The 18577-nt window shown below is 37.9% G+C and overlaps 2 protein-coding genes across 2 annotated transcripts; one reads left to right on the top strand and one right to left on the bottom strand.

Annotated features, from left to right (window-relative positions):
• Positions 1-48: 48 nt before the first annotated feature.
• Positions 49-15779, bottom strand: gpbp1l1 (GC-rich promoter binding protein 1-like 1). The gene is made up of 12 exons (XM_084127881.1): positions 15382-15779; positions 13177-14279; positions 11358-11471; positions 11059-11188; positions 10655-10968; positions 10408-10483; positions 10106-10302; positions 9818-9958; positions 3429-3584; positions 2702-2820; positions 1958-2060; positions 49-1839 (listed from the first exon to the last, which is right to left on the bottom strand). The coding sequence occupies exons 3-12, from the start codon at positions 11415-11417 to the stop codon at positions 1684-1686; spliced, it is 1452 nt and encodes a 483-aa protein (XP_083984007.1). The 5' UTR covers positions 11418-11471; positions 13177-14279; positions 15382-15779; the 3' UTR covers positions 49-1683.
• A 1075-nt stretch (positions 15780-16854) lies between these two features.
• Positions 16855-18165, top strand: tmem69 (transmembrane protein 69). The gene is made up of 3 exons (XM_084129740.1): positions 16855-16953; positions 17139-17188; positions 17428-18165. Exons 2-3 carry the CDS (start codon positions 17144-17146, stop codon positions 18109-18111), a joined length of 729 nt encoding a protein of 242 aa, XP_083985866.1. The 5' UTR covers positions 16855-16953; positions 17139-17143; the 3' UTR covers positions 18112-18165.
• Positions 18166-18577: the final 412 nt, after the last annotated feature.

Below are 18577 nucleotides of genomic sequence, written 5' to 3' on the forward strand. Positions count from 1 at the left end.
CCTTTCATCTTCTCAAATCTGTAAATAATGTTATCAAAATAATCTTAATCTTCCAAAACTCACAATTTTTTATTCTTATATTTTTTTTTACAATCCACCCTGAATATCAAGGCTGCAGAAACAATATAATGCAAACAAAAGAAGAAGAAAAAAAAAACTATTTATGTGGGAATTTTTACAGCTGTACCAAAATTAAAAAAGAAACTTAAATCTGTGATAAAGCAATTTTATACCCTATCAGCAAAAACAAGGTACAAAAAAAGGAGATGCACAATTTACACCAGCAGTCCCTCATGAAATAAAGAACTTTTAAAGATGGATCTCTACTTCACTGCCAGCAGCAGGGATAGAACTCAGCTCCCAAAATGAACCTCAAATGAACTGTTTAAGGAACAACATAGCAGAACAAAATGTGCAAGCCATCTTATTGAATCGCTCAAAGAAAGTTCAGTCATTACAAAACAGACATCAGATTAATTCCTGCATTGTAAACATTACATAAGCCCAATAATGTTTAATGCCTTCTATTCCATTGAGTAGATTTTATTTGGGATTTGTGAGGGAATAAGTTCTTGTGTTTACTGAATACCCCTTATCAATCCACATGCAATGAATGTAAAGCTTTTGAAAATGATTGCCACAGCATTATGTCTATAAGCACGAGAACGCTTTTTATAGAACTCTGAAGTGTTCAGGATTTCAATATGGTTTAAATTAAACAGCTTTTAGGTTATTCAGAAGAAAAAAAACTTTTATACCATGGATGGGCAAGAAAGAAGACAGTCGGTTTATGATTTTTTGAACTTTTCCAAAACAGAACCCAACATTAGTGAACTGAACATCTATATGTTCATCTGGCGTACCAGAACTCAACATAAACATAGACCCTTCCATCCAAACTTTACCTTTATTCAAAAACCAGCTCCCAACATACTCTTCCGCAACTAACTTTTAAACAAGCTTTAAGGTTTTTTCTCACATGTGTACTTGGCAGACATATGAAATCAGGTATATTAGTATGATGAGAAGCAGAATGAGAAGCGTGAAAATGAGCAGGGTTTGCTGAAACTGGAGCCAGAAATGGACTGATGTTCTAGCTGCCAGACTGCATGTGACAGTCCATTCGGTGTTGCTTTAGTTCTTCCTTGCTGCAGGGATGACTGGCTTGAGTTCATTTCTATGAGGGACTGAGAGCAACGTCGCAGTCAGCGGCTCACAATGATTGTTTCATCTTAACACTAATGCTACGAATTGTTTTCGCGAAAAGAAAAAAAAAAAAAAAAAATCTTTTAGAAAGGTGTCAAAGCCATTTTATAGAACATTCAGAATGATGTCATATTTCACGTTAAATCACGGTTATAATTGGTGTTATTATTATGAATTAGTCTTTTTCCCAAGCAAAACAAAAAAGATCTGGTGGAGGGGTGCATGTGGCTTTCTTTGACATTTCTAGTTCAGGATAAAGAACAAAAAGCAGACAAGGAGAGAAAAGAGGGGGGGATCAAACAGAAAGACATCGCCTATGAGGTGACAAGTGATTTCTTTTTCTCTCCGCCTGGGATATGACCGATGTTCCTTGTCCATGAAAAGAATCTTTTCTCTCTTCTTTTAGTTTGAAATAACTGGGTGTGATGGAGACAGATTGAGAGAAAGGGAAATGTGGGAGTGGTGTTTAAAGCCACATTAGGTATCATCATCATCGGAGGTCTGGCTGCTACTGCTCGTCTCAGATTCGGAGCCCTCTTCCAGGCCAGGGTTTGGGGTGTTCCTCCAGGTTAGCAGGGCCACACTACGTGGCTTTAAGAGCACACCATTACGCCCAAAACCAATCTTCTTCATCTGACACAAAACACACACACAGTCACTCAGGAAGTTAACTATAAATGTCCATGATGCACTTAATTTTAAGCAAAGAATAAACTAAAAATAAAAGTGACACTATATGCATTTCCGATACCTGTTCAGTTTTAGCTTGAAACTCTTTGAGTTCGTCTTCAGTGAGGGGCTGGAAGTTATCATCATTTTCTGGGTATTCTTGCCATCCCATAGCCTTCAGCAACCTGTCAGAGAGGATCCACATGTGTGAATATGTGGATTACGGATGTTGTCTTTGTGGGCAGATCAATTTGTGGCTCTTTTTAAAAACCTAGCGTGCTGCCTATGGAGGTAGCATTACATCTTAAGTGTGCTTCCAAATTATCAAAGATACATAGTTTCAAAAAATGATAAGGTGGCATTGAAAGTATCCTTCATGAGGAATCAAATCTCAAATAAACTGCAATCAACTGAGTGAAAAAAATAAATTGTGGTTGAAACAAGGGAAATTTGCTTGCAAATAAGCTTCTTTTTTTAATTAATGAAATGCATTAAGATAAAAAAAAAAGATTTATTCTATTATCAGAAAAGTAAAAATGCATTATATTATCATAAAATTAAAACTGTATTTTTATGCTTTTAATTTTGCAGCGCTAGCTTGGCAACATGCTAACGGCCAACTTGTGAACTCAATTGTCTTCCACATGCACGGGAAGTGCTATTTGTATGATACAGTGCCCATGTAAAGCATTCCAAATCAGTCACGTGAGACGTACTATTTAAGTTATTAGAAGTCATTTGCACATGTAGACGGAACACTAGGTTTTGGAACTGAGCTTATGTGTGTCTGATGTGTTGAAGTGTTTGTGTATGAGATTGCTCTGACCTGTGTTCTGCCTCCAGAGAGCTGGACAAGTGCTCTGGGTCTGAGTCACTGAGAGAGTGGGAGATGCCATTCTCATGACTCTCTCCAAACTCTTTTGGTTCAGGGGTGCTTCCCTCTCCCTAAACACAAAGATAAATTACAAACAAAGGCTTTAGCAAACACAAATATGAGGCAGAATCAAAATCAATCAACTGCTTAGTGCAGTGTTGTTATTGTTAACTAAAACTATTTACTATACATACAATTTAAATATTAGATGAAAAACTAAGCGCTAACCGAAATTTAGAAACTAACTGAAATGACATTTTTAAAACTATAATAAAAATAAGTGTACATTTTTTTTAAATACAATAATAAAAAAAATGCCTAGAAAAAGTCACATTAAAAAAATACAATTAAAATGAGAACTAGAAACAAAAACAAGATCATTCAAAACATTAATACATGCTATAATATATAAATAATATTAAAATGACACTGGCTTAGTGAACTCAAACTGAAACCATGAAAATAAGCAATAACTAATGCATCATATTCAAGTAGAGAAACACTATAATCATTCATATTGAATAGCTGTTGTGAAAAACTAGTGGCCGATGGCTAATATAATGGCAAAAAAATTTAACTGATGTAAGCGCGAATATCTGCACCAATCTTAAAATGAGCAAATGAATCTGCTTATTACTATAGCTAATAAACAGCAGATCAGAGATGAACACATCTGCACCTCTGCTGGAGCTCCTGGGCTGTGGCAGTCACTCATATCCCCGTTTCTCTCATCCTTTAGTCCACGCAGGAACTCACTCTTACGGTCTGTGCTGCGGCGCATCAGTTTTAGCCTTGAGGGGGTGATGTCTATGGGAGGGGTGGTGCTGGAGGGTGGCTATGGAGGGAGGGAGAGAGAGAGATGGAAAGATAAATATAAATGCTGGGTAAGCAGACATGTTGATTATTGATATTCTCCTATGGATAAACATGATAACATTCTGATGTTTAATGAATATTGGAGAATGCAGAAATGATGTAGTAAACATTTTTCATTCAATCACCATCTGTTTGTGTATTTGGCATATGTCCACATTGTACAATGATACAAGGCAATAATTTGTTGACATGAAGCCAACCACTATCATATTATTTAGGAATATCAGGTACCAGTTCCTCACTGGCAAGAGATTAAAAGGAACTTGGAAACGTTTTTTTTGTGTGTGGCAATTCCATGCAATTGTACATTTTTATATGTTGATAATATTTAACTTGATGGCTGGAACAACAAAGATAAGAAACTGATGTTAATTCTCCATGCAGCTAGCACACAGGCTACAAGAAAACGGAGCCACCTATGTGATGGAATCTTTAAAGACCCAGACAGAAGAATCTTTTAGAATATGGAGTAAATGGACTGAATACATTAAACCTATAAAATCAGACTTCTATTGATTTGGAAAAAGGTGTTTATTGAACGGTAAATGGTCTGCAGTGTAGTTCCTTTAATCCCGGGTTCAGATAACACGATATCAGCCCGAGTTTCGAGGGTATTTGTAGATGACAATTGGGCGTCAGGAAGCAAGAATAAACCATTTTATCTTTTATAGTGTTTCATAGTGGACGACAACAGACACCGCATCTGTGACACTTCACAACGTCCTGAGAGAAAAACTAGCATGTTTTATTTTATTTTTTTCCCAGTCCTCCACGATGGGTTCTGTCACATGTGATGCACAGAAGCTCTTTCGTACACAGCTTTTAAACATGGCGAAACGAAAGAGAGATGGGTGCTGCTTGGTGGAACTATGCAATGGAGGACAGCTTTTTGGAACTATGGCAACAATACTCCATACTGTCCTCTTTGTCCTGGAACGTGTCCAGTGTTGGGTTTCGCTTCAGTAGCCATTGTTTGTTTATGCTCTTGTTTCTGGAAGTTAGTCGCTAGTTCTGCCTTCTTGATGACATCACACATGTTGTTAACCTTTTCACACGTAAATTAAAAATATTCAGGCTGACCCCCAAGCGTGAGTTTTTCAATGCGACCGTTATTTAGAATGTGTCCCTTTAATGTTTCCATGGTGACGCATCATTGCTTGTAACGTGACACACCGCAGCCACAAGAGCGCTGAATGACTGATGATCTGCTTTTATATAATTTTTCCTTTTTAATTCAAAATATTCACAAATTTGTTAGGTATAGCATGAAATATCTGATATTCCGATTGTCAAAAATGTGCAAGTGGATGCGTTTTGTTGTTTAAACACACCTTTATAACGATCGCGTTAGTTGAGCTATATGCGCCGCCATGTTAGTTTGTGCCCCAGTTCATGGAATCGGATCTGTTGGATTTACAACACGTGAATTCAACCACTTCTCCCGAAATACATGAAAGTAAGTGGCCGGTGAACTGGGAGAAGAATAGAGTAAACTTTAAAGTTACTTACACAATGTGTATCTGATATGAATAAAACGTGTCTAATTATATTGGAAACGATTATTATGCCAGTTCCAGACATCAGTGTGTATTTTACAAACTCTAAATGTATTTTAATGTTTAATGGTTTTTTTTAGTACTTATGTGAATCTAAATGTCTGAAACCTAAAATAAACATTATGTGGTTGAAAACTCTGTATATAGTTGACATATAACAAGCTCTAGGGCTGGGTATTGACACAAATTTCACAATTCGATTCGATTTCGATTCACAAGCTTACAATTCGATTCGATTTTGATTACGATTCGATTCGATTCAATATCGATTATTTTGGATATCAGGTACAATACATTGCAAATTTTCTCAAGGAAAACAAATCTCTTAACTATTATTGTAAACTATGGGAGTCAGTTGTAGCCTATAGGCTTCATTAGCCTACTATAATATTGAAGGTAAAAATTAACTGATTTGTATACAAACACTTAAAATACACTTATTTATTTTTATAATAATAAAGTTATATGAAATTATATAAAAATTTTAATGGTGGCTGTCATAAAAAACTTTCCAGATTTATTCAAACATGCATTAAATATTGAAGAACATAAAAAATTATAATGAATATGTAATATGGTGCATATATTTAACAACTAACAACTAACAACTTTCTAGCTGACTAACGAGTTTATGGTCACTGGATATTTTTTTCTGAGGTAAATGTGACGTTACATGACATTGTTTACTAACGTCTTTCCACGTTCGAAACACTGATTGAGCGATTCCATGTGACATGATACGGACTTCGATAAGTTGTACTCTATCTTTTAACACACTTTCAGATGCTCATTCATGTTTATTTCGCGCTGTAACTGGTGTTATTAAGGCGGAAGAGAAGAATATGCGCTCTGCGCTGCTGCTTCTCTTGAACTGAGCTGCGCCAGAGCGATCTCACGCCACAGCGCCAAAACGGTAATTATGTTTTTGAATTTCGTAAGAAAATGGACGTAATTTGAAATCTGAGACTTCGTTTCATATCAATAATAACAAAGCACAAAGATTATTGTGATTTATTGGATGGGATGCGCGCAACAATGTTCCATTCATTCATCAACTGAAAACAGGATGACTAATCGATTCTTGGGATTTAAGAATCGATATTGTTTCGTAAAAATGAGAATCGATTAAAATCGAGAAATCAATATTTTTTACCCAGCCCTAACAAGCTCTGTTTAAGTCCATCTCTGGCTCAGCGCCAGCCAATGCGCAAAAGCACATTTGAATTTAGAAGTTGATCACGTGATACACTGACCGTTCTAATCACACCTCCAGGGACCAGCCATGACTGATCACACCGGTGTGATCGTACGTGCGAAAGGGTTAGTTCACCCAAAAATGAAAATTCTGTCAGTAATTACTCACCCTCATGTTGTTCCAACCCCGTAAGACCTTCGTTCATCTTCGGAACACAAATTAAGAAGACACAGACGCGCTACGCTAAAACACTACGTGAAAAAACTCGAGGCCCAGAGAGAAGGAAATGAATAGTGGAATAAAGTCGTTATTTTTGTTTTGTTTTTTTTGCGCACAAAAAGTATTCTCGTCGCTTTATAAACTTAAGATTGAGCCACTGTAGTCACTTGGACTATATTAACGATGTCTTTAATGCATTTTCTGGGCCAGCAAGTTATAACGTCTTTAGAAGCCTATGGAGGAGTGAGCCAGCTCTCAGATTTAATCAAAAATATCTTAACCCTCCTGTTACCCTCAAATCTACCAACATCTTTTACCCACTGGGGTCAATTTGACCCCACCAATTTAAACCCCCACCCCCACCCCTTATACATCCAGAATACCTATTGCACGACTATGGACAAATTAGCAAATCACTATAAAATGTCACTGATTTATCTAAAATTCAAAAATTATATATATTTTTGGTGTTTTAATAGCTATTTATTTATTATATTATATAATATATTTTATCAAGGATAGGTTTGGGGTCAATATGACACTCCCATTGATAGTCTCAGGATGCCTCACTGTTGGCACGACACAGGACTCATGGTAGCGTTCACCTTTTCTTCTCTGGACAATCGATTTTCCAGATGTTCTAATCAGATACATTAACTTTGCACCAGTCTTCTGCTGTCCAATTCTTGTAATTCCTGCAGAATTTCAGCCAATATTTGATGTTTTTATTGGAGAGAAGTGGCTTCTTTGCTGCCCTTCTTGACACCAGGTCGTTGTCCAAAAGTCTTGGCCTCGCTGTTTGTGCAGATGCTCTCACACCCACCTGCTGCCAATATTGAGCAGTTCTGCACTGGTGGTGACACGATTCCCTAGCTGATTCCTCAGGAGAAGTTCCTGGTACTTGCTGGACACTCTGGGACATCCTAAAGCCTTCTTCACTGCAGCCGAACCTCTATTCTTGAAGCTCTTGATGATCTGGTAAATGGAGGCCATTTTGATGCAAAGATGATCCTCCATCTTTCTTTGGAGGAAACCATTGCTAACAGAAGAACACAATGATTGGAAGCACTTCTTCCTTCCTTATAGCAATCATGTGCTGATGATATGATTAGTAAAATGATGTTAGCTGGTAATTTGGTGCCAAGGACAAAAACAGTGAAATTTGGGGTTTTGTGATAAAGCTTTTTAAAATTATGTAAAATGCCACTGATCACTCTGCACAATAATCTAGAAAAATGTGAATCAACATCATAACAACTGAAGCAGCAAAAATTTCAAATTTGGCCACAGCTGTACCCTGTCATTCAAGTGGGAAGTGTCCGGTCGAACAAGGTGATGTTGGTGGCGCATCCGCTGTTCAGCTCCCGCAAAAGGTCCACGTACTCGTAGGAGATGCCCTGTTGTTGTAGGGCGAGCAGTACGGCATTGATCTCTATGCTGTCGAAGGCTTTCTCGTAGTCTACGAAGGCCAGTACCAAGGGCATCTTGTACTTCCGGCAGCGTTCGAGCAGTTGGTTCAGCACGTGGATGTGGTCCATTGTGCTGTAGCCAGACCGGAAGCCGGCCTGTTCGGGTGGCTGTTGTTCGTCCAACTGCCTGGCTAGTCGGTTGTACAGCACCTTGGTGAAGACCTTGTACACGGTCGGCAGGAGCCAGATTGGCCGATAATTCCTCAGCTGTTCGCGGTCACCCTTCTTGTACAACAGCACTGTCTTGGCCGTCTTCCATTGATCTGGTGTTCTTCTCTGCGCCATGTAGTGGCTGAAATGGCTGTCCAATGCTGCCCACAGCATCGGTCCACCCTCTTTGAGCAGCTCGGCCTCGATTCCGTCCAGCCCTGGCGCCGGTCTTTCTGGATGTTCTGGATCGCATGTCTGACCTCACTGGTCAACACTGACGGGATGGCTGGTATGGCGTCGTCCTGCATTTCGGGCGGGTTGACTGGTGTCTTGCTGGCGAATAGGTCCGTATAGAACCCAAAAAAAACCCCAAAAAACTTTGCTAAGAGGTAATTTTCAATTGAGAAAGAGCATAAAGAGAGAGCTCACAAAGCACAAAGAGAAATGGTTTATAAGGCTTCTGTGGAAGCTTTCATACATTTGCTCCTCCCCTATATTATGTTTTCCCCTCCCCCACGGAACAAAATATCAAAGTTCTTGCAAGAATTATGTTTTCCCTTCCCTGGAAATATATAATTGGCACTGGAAATATCTAATTTCTTGTGAGAATTATGATTCCCCCCTCCACTATATCGTGTGAACTATCAGTGGTTCTCGCAATACTTCAAGTAGGCCTATATGGTAATGTCAGGTTAGGGCCCTAAAGCAGAGGGAAGGTTTTTGAAGATCATAAAATCTCAACTTATAATGACCTCAATATCATCCAGAATAAATGTGGGATTTGTGCCTAATCACCAATGTGTGAACAACAAAAAAAATGATATTTCTTATATGTTTTATACAGCAAAATGAGCCTGGGGTCAAATTGACCCCAAAGAACACCGATGCTACAAAAGTACGTACAGAACATTGAAAACCTATCATCATGTTAATTTTATGTTTACCCAGTTGTCCCCATTAAATTAGGAAAAGTCTTTAAATTTGAAGCAAAAAAATTTTTTTAAAGTATGTATTTTGAGACGTTAAACACTGAATGGGGTCAAATTGACCCCAAAGGTAATAGGAGGGTTAATTTGTGTTCCGAAGATGAACGAAGGTCTTACAGGGTTGGAACAACATGAGGTTGAGTGATTACTGACAGAATTTTCATTTTTGGGTGAACTAACCCTTTAAAGACAGCATGTTTCTTGTCCATGACACAACAAAAATTTAGGAGTCAAAATCACATGCTCTGACACAATTAACAACTATTGTAACAGACAAAAATATCATGTAGTCTGAACCTCGCATAAGAGTTTAAGAAAGTAGCTCCCCATGTTTTACTGTATAATATAGTCGCTGATAAAATGGGGGGAAATAAAACATTTGGAAAAATTAAGAATTGTTTTATTCAAGATTCATGAAATACATATCTGGTAACGATTTTGTAAACATATTAATGTTCTCGTTTTATTATAGAAATAATAATAATTATTGTATGCATTTCTTGCATAACAAAATAATTATTGGTTCTGACTTTTTAAAATGACTCAGCTTACAGGTTTAATCACAACCCACTAATAAAAAAAGAAAACAGCCTCCATGCCTGACTTTGTCATTTTACCTCTTTAGAAGTGCCATGGGCAGGTGCACTGACGGGTGTCAGAGGTTTGGTCACAGACACAGGGCTGGTGAAGGCTGAATCCCGTCCAGAAAAATGCAAACCCACTTTAGTTTCCCTTCCATTGGGTTTCCATGGGCCTGACTATAAAAAAAGACAAAGGTTTTATTTATTAAACGAAAACGACACAATTGTCCTAATATAATAAAAACAACATACAACATTAGGAAAAAATCTCACCATAAGTGATGTGATTCAATAAGCTGGTGTAACAAATTACAAACATCGTACCTTTGTGGGGGCAGTGGCAGGTTTGGGCACCAGATTCTTGTAGACACTGGGTCCAGTGATGGGGACTTTAGAACCATTGGCGGACAGAGGGCCAGCACTGGCAAAGCCAGCTGAGAAAGCAGCACTGGGGTCCTCCTTAGACACTTTCTTAATGACCAGCATCTTAGACATAGCCTGCTTAGCACTAGGGGGGTTCTCTGTAACAGAAGTTGCAAAAAATGTTCAGAACAAACCAATAAATGTAACTATTTGAATTCTATGCAAGTGGAACACGGTGACTCGATAAACAAAAGCAACATTACCCCATACTCCTGCTGGAGTCCCGACAGCACGAGGCTGACTTGCTGGCTTTCCAGTTGTCTCTGGGTTCAAGGAGGGCTAAAATTCACATGAAAACAGAAGGCATGAATGCAAAGCAGTCAGTTCATTAAAAGGCATGTAAAGAATGACATAACTAAACCGCTTTAATTACATAAGCAGTGAACTCATGCCTGGTAGGGGTGTGACCCCACTACACAAGTAAACAAAGAGGAAAAAAAAATGACTTACAAAATCCTCATCAACAAACTTGAGCTTGTCATCGTTGCGCTCCTCATCAGAATATCTGTCCTGATATGAGCCACCTTTGCGTGGATGAAAGTTTCCATTACGTTGTCGGTGGCCTCCTTGTCTGTCCCTTTCTCCTCCACGTTTGATATGCCGAGCATGGTGGTGGTGAGGACCTTCCTGGCCCCTCGGTACCCCATGCCAGCTGGGGGTCTCCTTCCACCCTGGTCCGCCTCCCAATCCCCCCTGACTCCCCTTCGCAACACCAGAGTCTACAGAGTCATGCCTCAATAGAGATGGCTGCTGCCATCCATCACCTGAAGAGAAAATGAATAGCTAGTACACATGGCAGGTCAAAAAGCAGGTTAACACTACATGAGGAGGAAGTCAGATGCGTGTTCAGCAACCTCCAGGGGCTCTTAGTGGGTCATTGTTGAAGAAGCCATCAGAGGAGTTGTGTCTGCGACGGTTAACTCCCGGCCGGCTGTCTCCGCGGGGAAAGTGCTCTCCATGCTTCTCAAGGGGGGCAGCAGGGGACTGGAAATAAATAAATAAATCACACAGACATATTAAACAGACAGTTTTTACTTAAAGTTTATTTTAGAAAAGAATGATTAGGGTCAAGAGAACTAAGACAGTCCTTTAAGTAAAGCTGTCCTGAATTAAATGCACAGGTCAATACAAAGTCAACAATCCATTACAATACCTTGGCGGACTGAGGCGTGGAGAAGTTAAGCCAGGCAGGAACAAAGTCATGCTGCGCCATTTAGGTCCAGTGTCTCCCGTCAGTGGATGGAGGCATCAAACCTCATGGCCTGAACTGACAATGCAAGCAACAAACATCATGTCACCATAATCTACTACAACAAAAAACCTCCCATATCCCATTAATGCAAACACATTTAAAGTCATCATGAAATGGAAATTGCAAATTATTAGTATATCTGAGTGAAATGGCTTTTTTAACTTAAAAATGTAGGGTGGGACTTGATTTTGACTGGATCCTTGTCGTTTGCTAATTTCTGCAATCGTCTCGTGTGAGTGACAGGTTAGTGGAGGGAAAGTACTGGAACTCCTCTGGCCATTGGACAACCTTATTGCCCAGCATTTGCGCCAGAGTAAATATCATCATTCTTGATGTTGTTGCGAGGAGGGGGGGGCATTAATGTTTTTGATAAAAGGTTACAAGGGCATATGAAAAAATAATGATGTGTATGGATGAATCATTTATAGCAAATCCTGCAATATTCGATAACTCTTTAAAAGGTGAAGAATGAAATTTTAGCAGCAACAAATGCAAAATGAAGTTTGGAAAGTACCCCAATCAGCCAAAGGTCAGGCAAACAGATAGTCTTCACCTGAAACTCATGTCATTGGTTGAGCCAATGTTGCGGAGTCAGGCTGAAGAGAATAGGCTATGTTTTGAAAACACCACAGGGCCAGTGGTTCCACATTTCGAGGAGAAATCAACCTTCAAATGGCTTGCTTGCAGTTATATATGCATTTTAAAGGTGCTAAAAATTGCCCAATAACTTGACATATATTACTGAAAAATGTATCTTTAGAAATCACACCTGTAACAGCCCTAGGCTCTATACAGAGTGAAGGAGCTGGCCAACATATGGCCAAACCTATCAGAAAATGACTTGAGTGGATGGGTAGGGTTTAAGTGGAATAAATGATTGAAGAATTCTAGCATACATCACCAGAGAGAAGTCAGGAATTTACTATTTACAGGATATTACAGGAATATCGAGTTACAACATTTTTAATTTAAACATTGAGGTGAAAAAATGGGTAACACTTTACAATCCAAGTGGATGCTGCACACAGGAGAGACCCCGACATGATTGTAAAGCGCTTTGGGTGTACAGTAGAACTTATGAAATGTGCTATATAAATTTCTCATTCATTCATTCACAATAAGGTTTCATTAGTTAATGAACTAATAATGAACTGCACTTAAACAGCCTTTATTAATCTTTGTTAATGTTAAGTTCAACATTTACTAATGCTTCATTATTAATCAAATGTAGTATTTGTTAACATTAGTTAGTGCATTGTGAACTAACATGAACAATGAACAGCTGTGTTATTAATAACTAATGTTAACAAAGATTAACAAATACAGTAATAAATGTATTGCTCATGGTTAGTTTATGTTAGTTAAATACATTAACGTTGGCAAATGAAACATTATTGTAAAGTGTTATCATTTTTTTATTTTAAAATAGATTAATTACATGCCGATTTTATATTTAATGTCTTTTTTTAAAGACAAGCTAGCAGCTTCTAGGTTAAACATTAAAACAAAAAACACTAACTTCTGCTTTATTTCTCTCTTGGCCTTGACATGAAAGATTTTTGTTTAGATTTGTCAAAACAAACTTTAAAACAACTAGCCTAATTCTACTGAATGGCAAATTTCACATTTCATTACATACTGTAAGAGGTAGGCTAACTAATTCAGAGTGCAAAATAAACAATACCAAGAAACGTTCTAGCTAAATGTTGTGGCTTCTTACCCCAGAGACAAAGGCTCTGTAGTTCGATGGCCCTGTCCTTGGCTGTGTCTGTGTAGAGGGCCCAACCAACGCACTTTTGCAGGCTTTGAAGCCTCAGGACAACCGCAGCTCCTGCCACAGGCAAACTCCAGTTTCCAGGATGGTGCAAAGAAGGGGATGGAAGTGAAACTTGTGCAGCCCAAGGTGAAATTGTTAGGTGATGGAAAAGATGGTGACGTGTTGTTTTTGATCAATGGCGTGTAGTTGTGGACGAGTAGCGGATGTGTTTGATCTGTAATGCCAGAGTGACTCTCCACGACACCCTTAGTTCACCGACGATGACTGTGTGCATTCAGGGCGACCGAATACAAGTCCAGTCACTTATTCTGGGGGCTTGTGGTAGCAGCACGTTGTGCCTGCTCTGACACTCAGAAACTCCTTTACGAACTCATTTTCGGCTGAAGACACACACAGCGACAAAAAAAAAAACGGAGAGTGGGTTTGTACCACACAATGCTGGTTTGTGGAAAGTGGTGATCTGAATATATTCACCTCATCAAAACAGCGAAGGTGCTACGTCAGGGCGAAAAGGGGAGGGGGGCTGATTTGTCACATCACAATAGCTAGAAGTGCTTTATGTTATAAAGTCATGAGAATTGCTTTAGCCTTCAACAGCTCATACTTTGGATGCTTCAGTGAACCAAACAATGAAAACTTGACATCTTTAATTATCGGCCCACATGGCTGATAAATGGCTGGTGAACCAATATCACGTTAGGCTACCGAAAAAATTGGAAGTAAATATGATTTGCCTCCTAACAACACTTCCGATCTTCCAGTTCATCAAATTAGAAGAAACTTCCACAGGTGAGTAACTTGAAGCCAATATGCACAGATTCTGGTTAAACGCGATGTACCGTGCATTGGTGATTCAAATGAAACTCGATGACAAAACACAAGCGTCCAGGTGCAAGCAAACCTTGAACATTCACTGAGAAACAACAGGTGTACTCCAGATTGTATTATTGCATGTTGGGAGATCTTGGGTCTCTTAAAATCCTGCAGTCACAGATCCAACAGGTCGTTCTTCCTCCAGATCTTCACAAATAATCTGCAGACCAACTCTGTAAAATAACAAGCAATATTTAGACCAATTTATGTCTTTTATATAGGCAATATATTTGAAAGACCAAAATTAATGTTCATATGTCCCAAATGCTGTCTTCGAAACAACCACCCAGGCATAAAAAAGTTTGGCAGCACAATAAGCTGCCTTGACAGGTTACAAATGTGCTACAACTACTTTAAAGGAAATAAACATTCTGCTCATTATTTACTCATCTATCATCCGCATGTTGTTCCAAACATGTATGTTTTTCTCCCTCAGAGGAAAATGCAAGATAATAGGCAGAATGACATCTCTTGTAACGATTGACTTACACTGCATGGAAAAAGAGTCAAAGTGAATGATGATGACTGAGGCTGTCAGTCTACTATTCTGCCAAACATCTCTTTTCTCATACTAAAACCATACAAGTTTGAAACAACAAGAGAGAGAGAGAGAGTAAATTATGAAAATAAATGTCATTTTTGAGTGAGCCATCCTTTTAACGTGGCTAATCATCTCCTTGCCAGGGGACTTTATATGAAATATGGCCATACATTTTCTAACTAACATTACAGTAAGATAAACCATTTGTTTGTATAATTGTTGTTTCAAACTTGCAAAGTAAAGTGATGGAAACTAAAAGCAAGGTTAAGAGTTAGCTGCAGGATTGAAGTAGAATTGACTTTGAAATATATTTGTGACAATAGCAAACTAATACTTAATGTGCTCGTCCAAACGTTCTGGCGCATACAGTAGTTCAACATACCAAGACAATTTCGCAAATTACGAGTAAATAGTAATTCGTCTTTTTACTTGCTGAACACTCGCTAGCACGGCACAGCTAGCATAGTAGGCCATTCGATGTGTGCATAAACCTTTTAGTCCACGTTGACTGGTTAAATTTAAACTTTTCAGAGCAAAGAAACTTTTAGGCATCATTAGACGGCTACATAGGGGTGAATTATAACGACTCCGACTTGTGTCGTAACGAAATACGTGTTGTTTTAGCCACGGCGCGAACTAGGCTAAGCTAGCATCCCGAGCAGGAATAAAGTGTTGTAAAATGGCTCCCTCTCGACACCAAACCAAACCAAATAAACATTTCGTTATACACCTACCTTTTGATCCCTTGTCTATCCCAATAACTTAATCGAAGACAACGATGCGCCGCTTGTCAAGTCAATTTGACAGTTTGGAGGTTGTCGTATATCTGATTCTGTATTTTGTTTGTGTTTTTAATCACACTCGTTCCGACTTTGCCAATCCATCTAGCTTGTTCCTGTCTACTTCTGCACAGACGAGCTAATCGATCGCAGAGCACAGCGCGCTCGACGCGTCATAACATTCTGCCCCAGCTCAAACCAGCTTGAAAAACACAGAGCGCGGACTTTTAAAGTTTGCAACTACTCGTGAAATATATTGAGTTAAATGGTTACAAAAACTTATGTAAACAACATGGCAAAATGGGCGCAAATGCAAATTAGCTCTACAAGAAAGCATTTATTGAGTCCACGGTGTCTGATTTCACAGGCATTTGTACACGTGAAGTAACGAAAAAATAACCAGGTGTGCGTTGGTCTAATACAAAATGCACAAAGTTGTCACCTAAATCTGAAAAGGGATGGGTTTTCGTGGCAACTTTGCGTATTATATTACCTGTTATATAGCTGCTTTTCCAGAAAAATTAATAGACATTTCGAACAATTCACAAACATCTATTTGTAGTATCAACATTGCATGTGCATAACATAACAAATAAGGTAAACAGTACATTCCTTTTTTTGCACAAACAGTACGTGATGTCATTCAGTTAATAGGCCTAATGATTAAACAAATATGAAAAAAACTATTTTAATTTGGAAAATAATAATTGGATATAATAATACTTAAACAAGCCTTTATATATTTGTGCTTTTCTTTGTTGTTCAGACTACATAATTGTAGCAGATTGCATACATTTTGAATAATAAATCTAAAGTGGATTTGAATGAGATAAATACATAAACAAACAAACATAATAAATACATTTGAAGTGTGAACATGGCTATGATAATGACCAACATCATATAGACTTATTCGCTATCCTGTTCTTTATATTAGATATAAATCCATCTGTGCAATGATCTGTGCCAGTATTCTTCTCTTGATCTGTCTTCCACTGTCCCTTTTTTCTTTTTCTGAATTAATTTTCAGTCAAACCTGACCACAAATAATATTATACAATTAAGTACAGTTAAGTACAGTTTCATGTCAACTTAACTAAATTTAATTAATATAAATGTATTATATGTACACATATATATATATATACACATATATATATATATGTATATATATATATATGTATATATATATATATATGTGTGTATATATATATATGTGTACATATAATACATTTATATTAATTAAATTTAGTTAAGTTGACATGAAACTGTACTTAATTGTTTTACACTCCATTCCCATGAGACTCCATCACATCTATAAAAGTCTAATGCATTTTTAAAAGTAATAACTGCATTTAATTTGAATTTAAATACATGATCCGGACTCTTCCGTAGGACTTTTATAAGAACTTTCCAGGCATTTTGCGTGTTGTGATGTGTCTGGCTTCACATTTCCACACGCGTTGTAATGACCTTCTGCTGACTAAATCTACGTTTTATTTTAGGACGTTATGATATGAAATCAAGGTATGTTTTAATACGTTTAATCGAATCCTGTTTCTGACATAAGATATAAAAGCACTGATTCTGTGCTGTTAGCTTTTATAATGTGCAATTCAGTTCAGCAACTTGACATCCGATGTGATTCAGACAGCACTTCAGCAACTGTCCTTATACGAATGATTAATGTTTTCATATTATTTAAATTGCAGGTAAAATGTTGGCAAGTATAATCGGACGTCACATCCTTGGCAACTTTGGGGTGAGTGAAACATTTTACCCGTCAAATTTTCTTTATATTATATTATTTTATCTAATTTTATTTATGTATTTTTACGCGTGTTCCGTTATGAATAACAGTAACGTTACTCATAACAGTAATCCGTGTTATCTAATGGTAATAGACCTCCAACACGTTATGTATTTCATTTTTTCATTGTTTATGAGAATTCTCATTAAGATTGAAACAATTGTTTTAATTCAAATGTGTTCTTTGTTCAGGTGTCCAGAAAGTTTGCCTGTTTAGGGCCGTGGACCACTCATTGTTCAACACTGTTCACTAGAGGTTTATATGGACAGTTGCCCCCAAGACATGTTGCTGGTGCTGTTCTGGGAGCGCAGTCATTTCACTGGTCTGGCCAGAGACCGAAAAAACGGCCTCAGGAAGAGAGTCCACCAAGAGAACTTGATTTGCTTCGTTATGACATGAGAGACCTAAAGAAAGCTCCAAAGCCGGCCCTCTATCTCGGATTATCTGGTCTCATACCTTTTGTATCCGCTCCTCTACTTATGGCTGTCACTGAACTGTATCTTCCCGAAGTTGCATTTGCTCAAGTTGTATACGGAGCGTCCATTGTTTCCTTTCTAGGTGGAGTACGCTGGGGTTTCGCCTTGCCTTCTGGAAGTCCAGCAAAACCCGACTGGCTCAATTTAGCCAACAGCGTGGTTCCCTCACTGATTGCTTGGACAGCACTCCTTTTTTCCCACGACATTACACAGTCTGCTGCAATTGTGATAATAGGGCTTGGGATATCATTGCATTATGACCTGTCCCTCCTGCCCACATACCCCAGCTGGTTTAAAGCACTGAGGACAATCCTCACAGCTGTAGCTTTTTTCTCCTTGATAGGCACTGTTGTCATTAAGCAGTTTTATCCTGAGAAGAAGTATTTCTCTGATAAATGATTTATGCATATTTGTAATGTCAGTCCATTGATATTAAATATGTTAAAAGTGTCATCACAAATAATGTGTTTACATCTTATTCTACACCATGTTGAATCACTGAATCTTTCTGTTTTTTTCATTTCTGACTCCATTCTCTTACTTTTTATAAAATATCCATTTGGCTTCCTATTGGTATTGGCCAAACAGGTATTAAATTGTTGTAGTGAATTCAAATGACAATTTTTCCTGACTTTTAATATAACTTCACATACTGCGTCAGTTAGATTGTGATAAGTCAAATATAAATACTGAAATAAAATTAGAATTGCATACTCAAAGTATTTTTAAATTTTAAGTGATTTTGAACAAAAAAAATCTTGCAGTGCAAATGCAAAAATGTTTGGAATTGAACAAGTAAACTTTCTTTTGTATCTATTTTTTTAATGATTTTAGCAAAAACTAAATTCTGTGTAGTCATGTCATA

Source organism: Abramis brama, assembly GCF_963993115.1.
Source record: "Abramis brama genome assembly, chromosome: 11".
Classification (NCBI taxonomy): Eukaryota; Metazoa; Chordata; class Actinopteri; order Cypriniformes; family Leuciscidae; genus Abramis; species Abramis brama.

Coding starts and splice junctions, on each gene's coding strand:
- gpbp1l1 (XM_084127881.1), bottom strand. CDS start 11,417: ATGGCGCAGCATGACTTTGTTCCTGCCTGGCTTAACTTCTCCACGCCT. Junction 10,303..10,407: donor GACTCCAGCAGGAGTATGGG/GTAATGTTGCTT, acceptor CTTCTGTTACAG/AGAACCCCCCTAGTGCTAAG. Junction 2,061..2,701: donor TCTCTGGAGGCAGAACACAG/GTCAGAGCAATC, acceptor CCTCTCTGACAG/GTTGCTGAAGGCTATGGGAT.
- tmem69 (XM_084129740.1), top strand. CDS start 17,144: ATGTTGGCAAGTATAATCGGACGTCACATCCTTGGCAACTTTGGG. Junction 17,189..17,427: donor ACATCCTTGGCAACTTTGGG/GTGAGTGAAACA, acceptor TTCTTTGTTCAG/GTGTCCAGAAAGTTTGCCTG.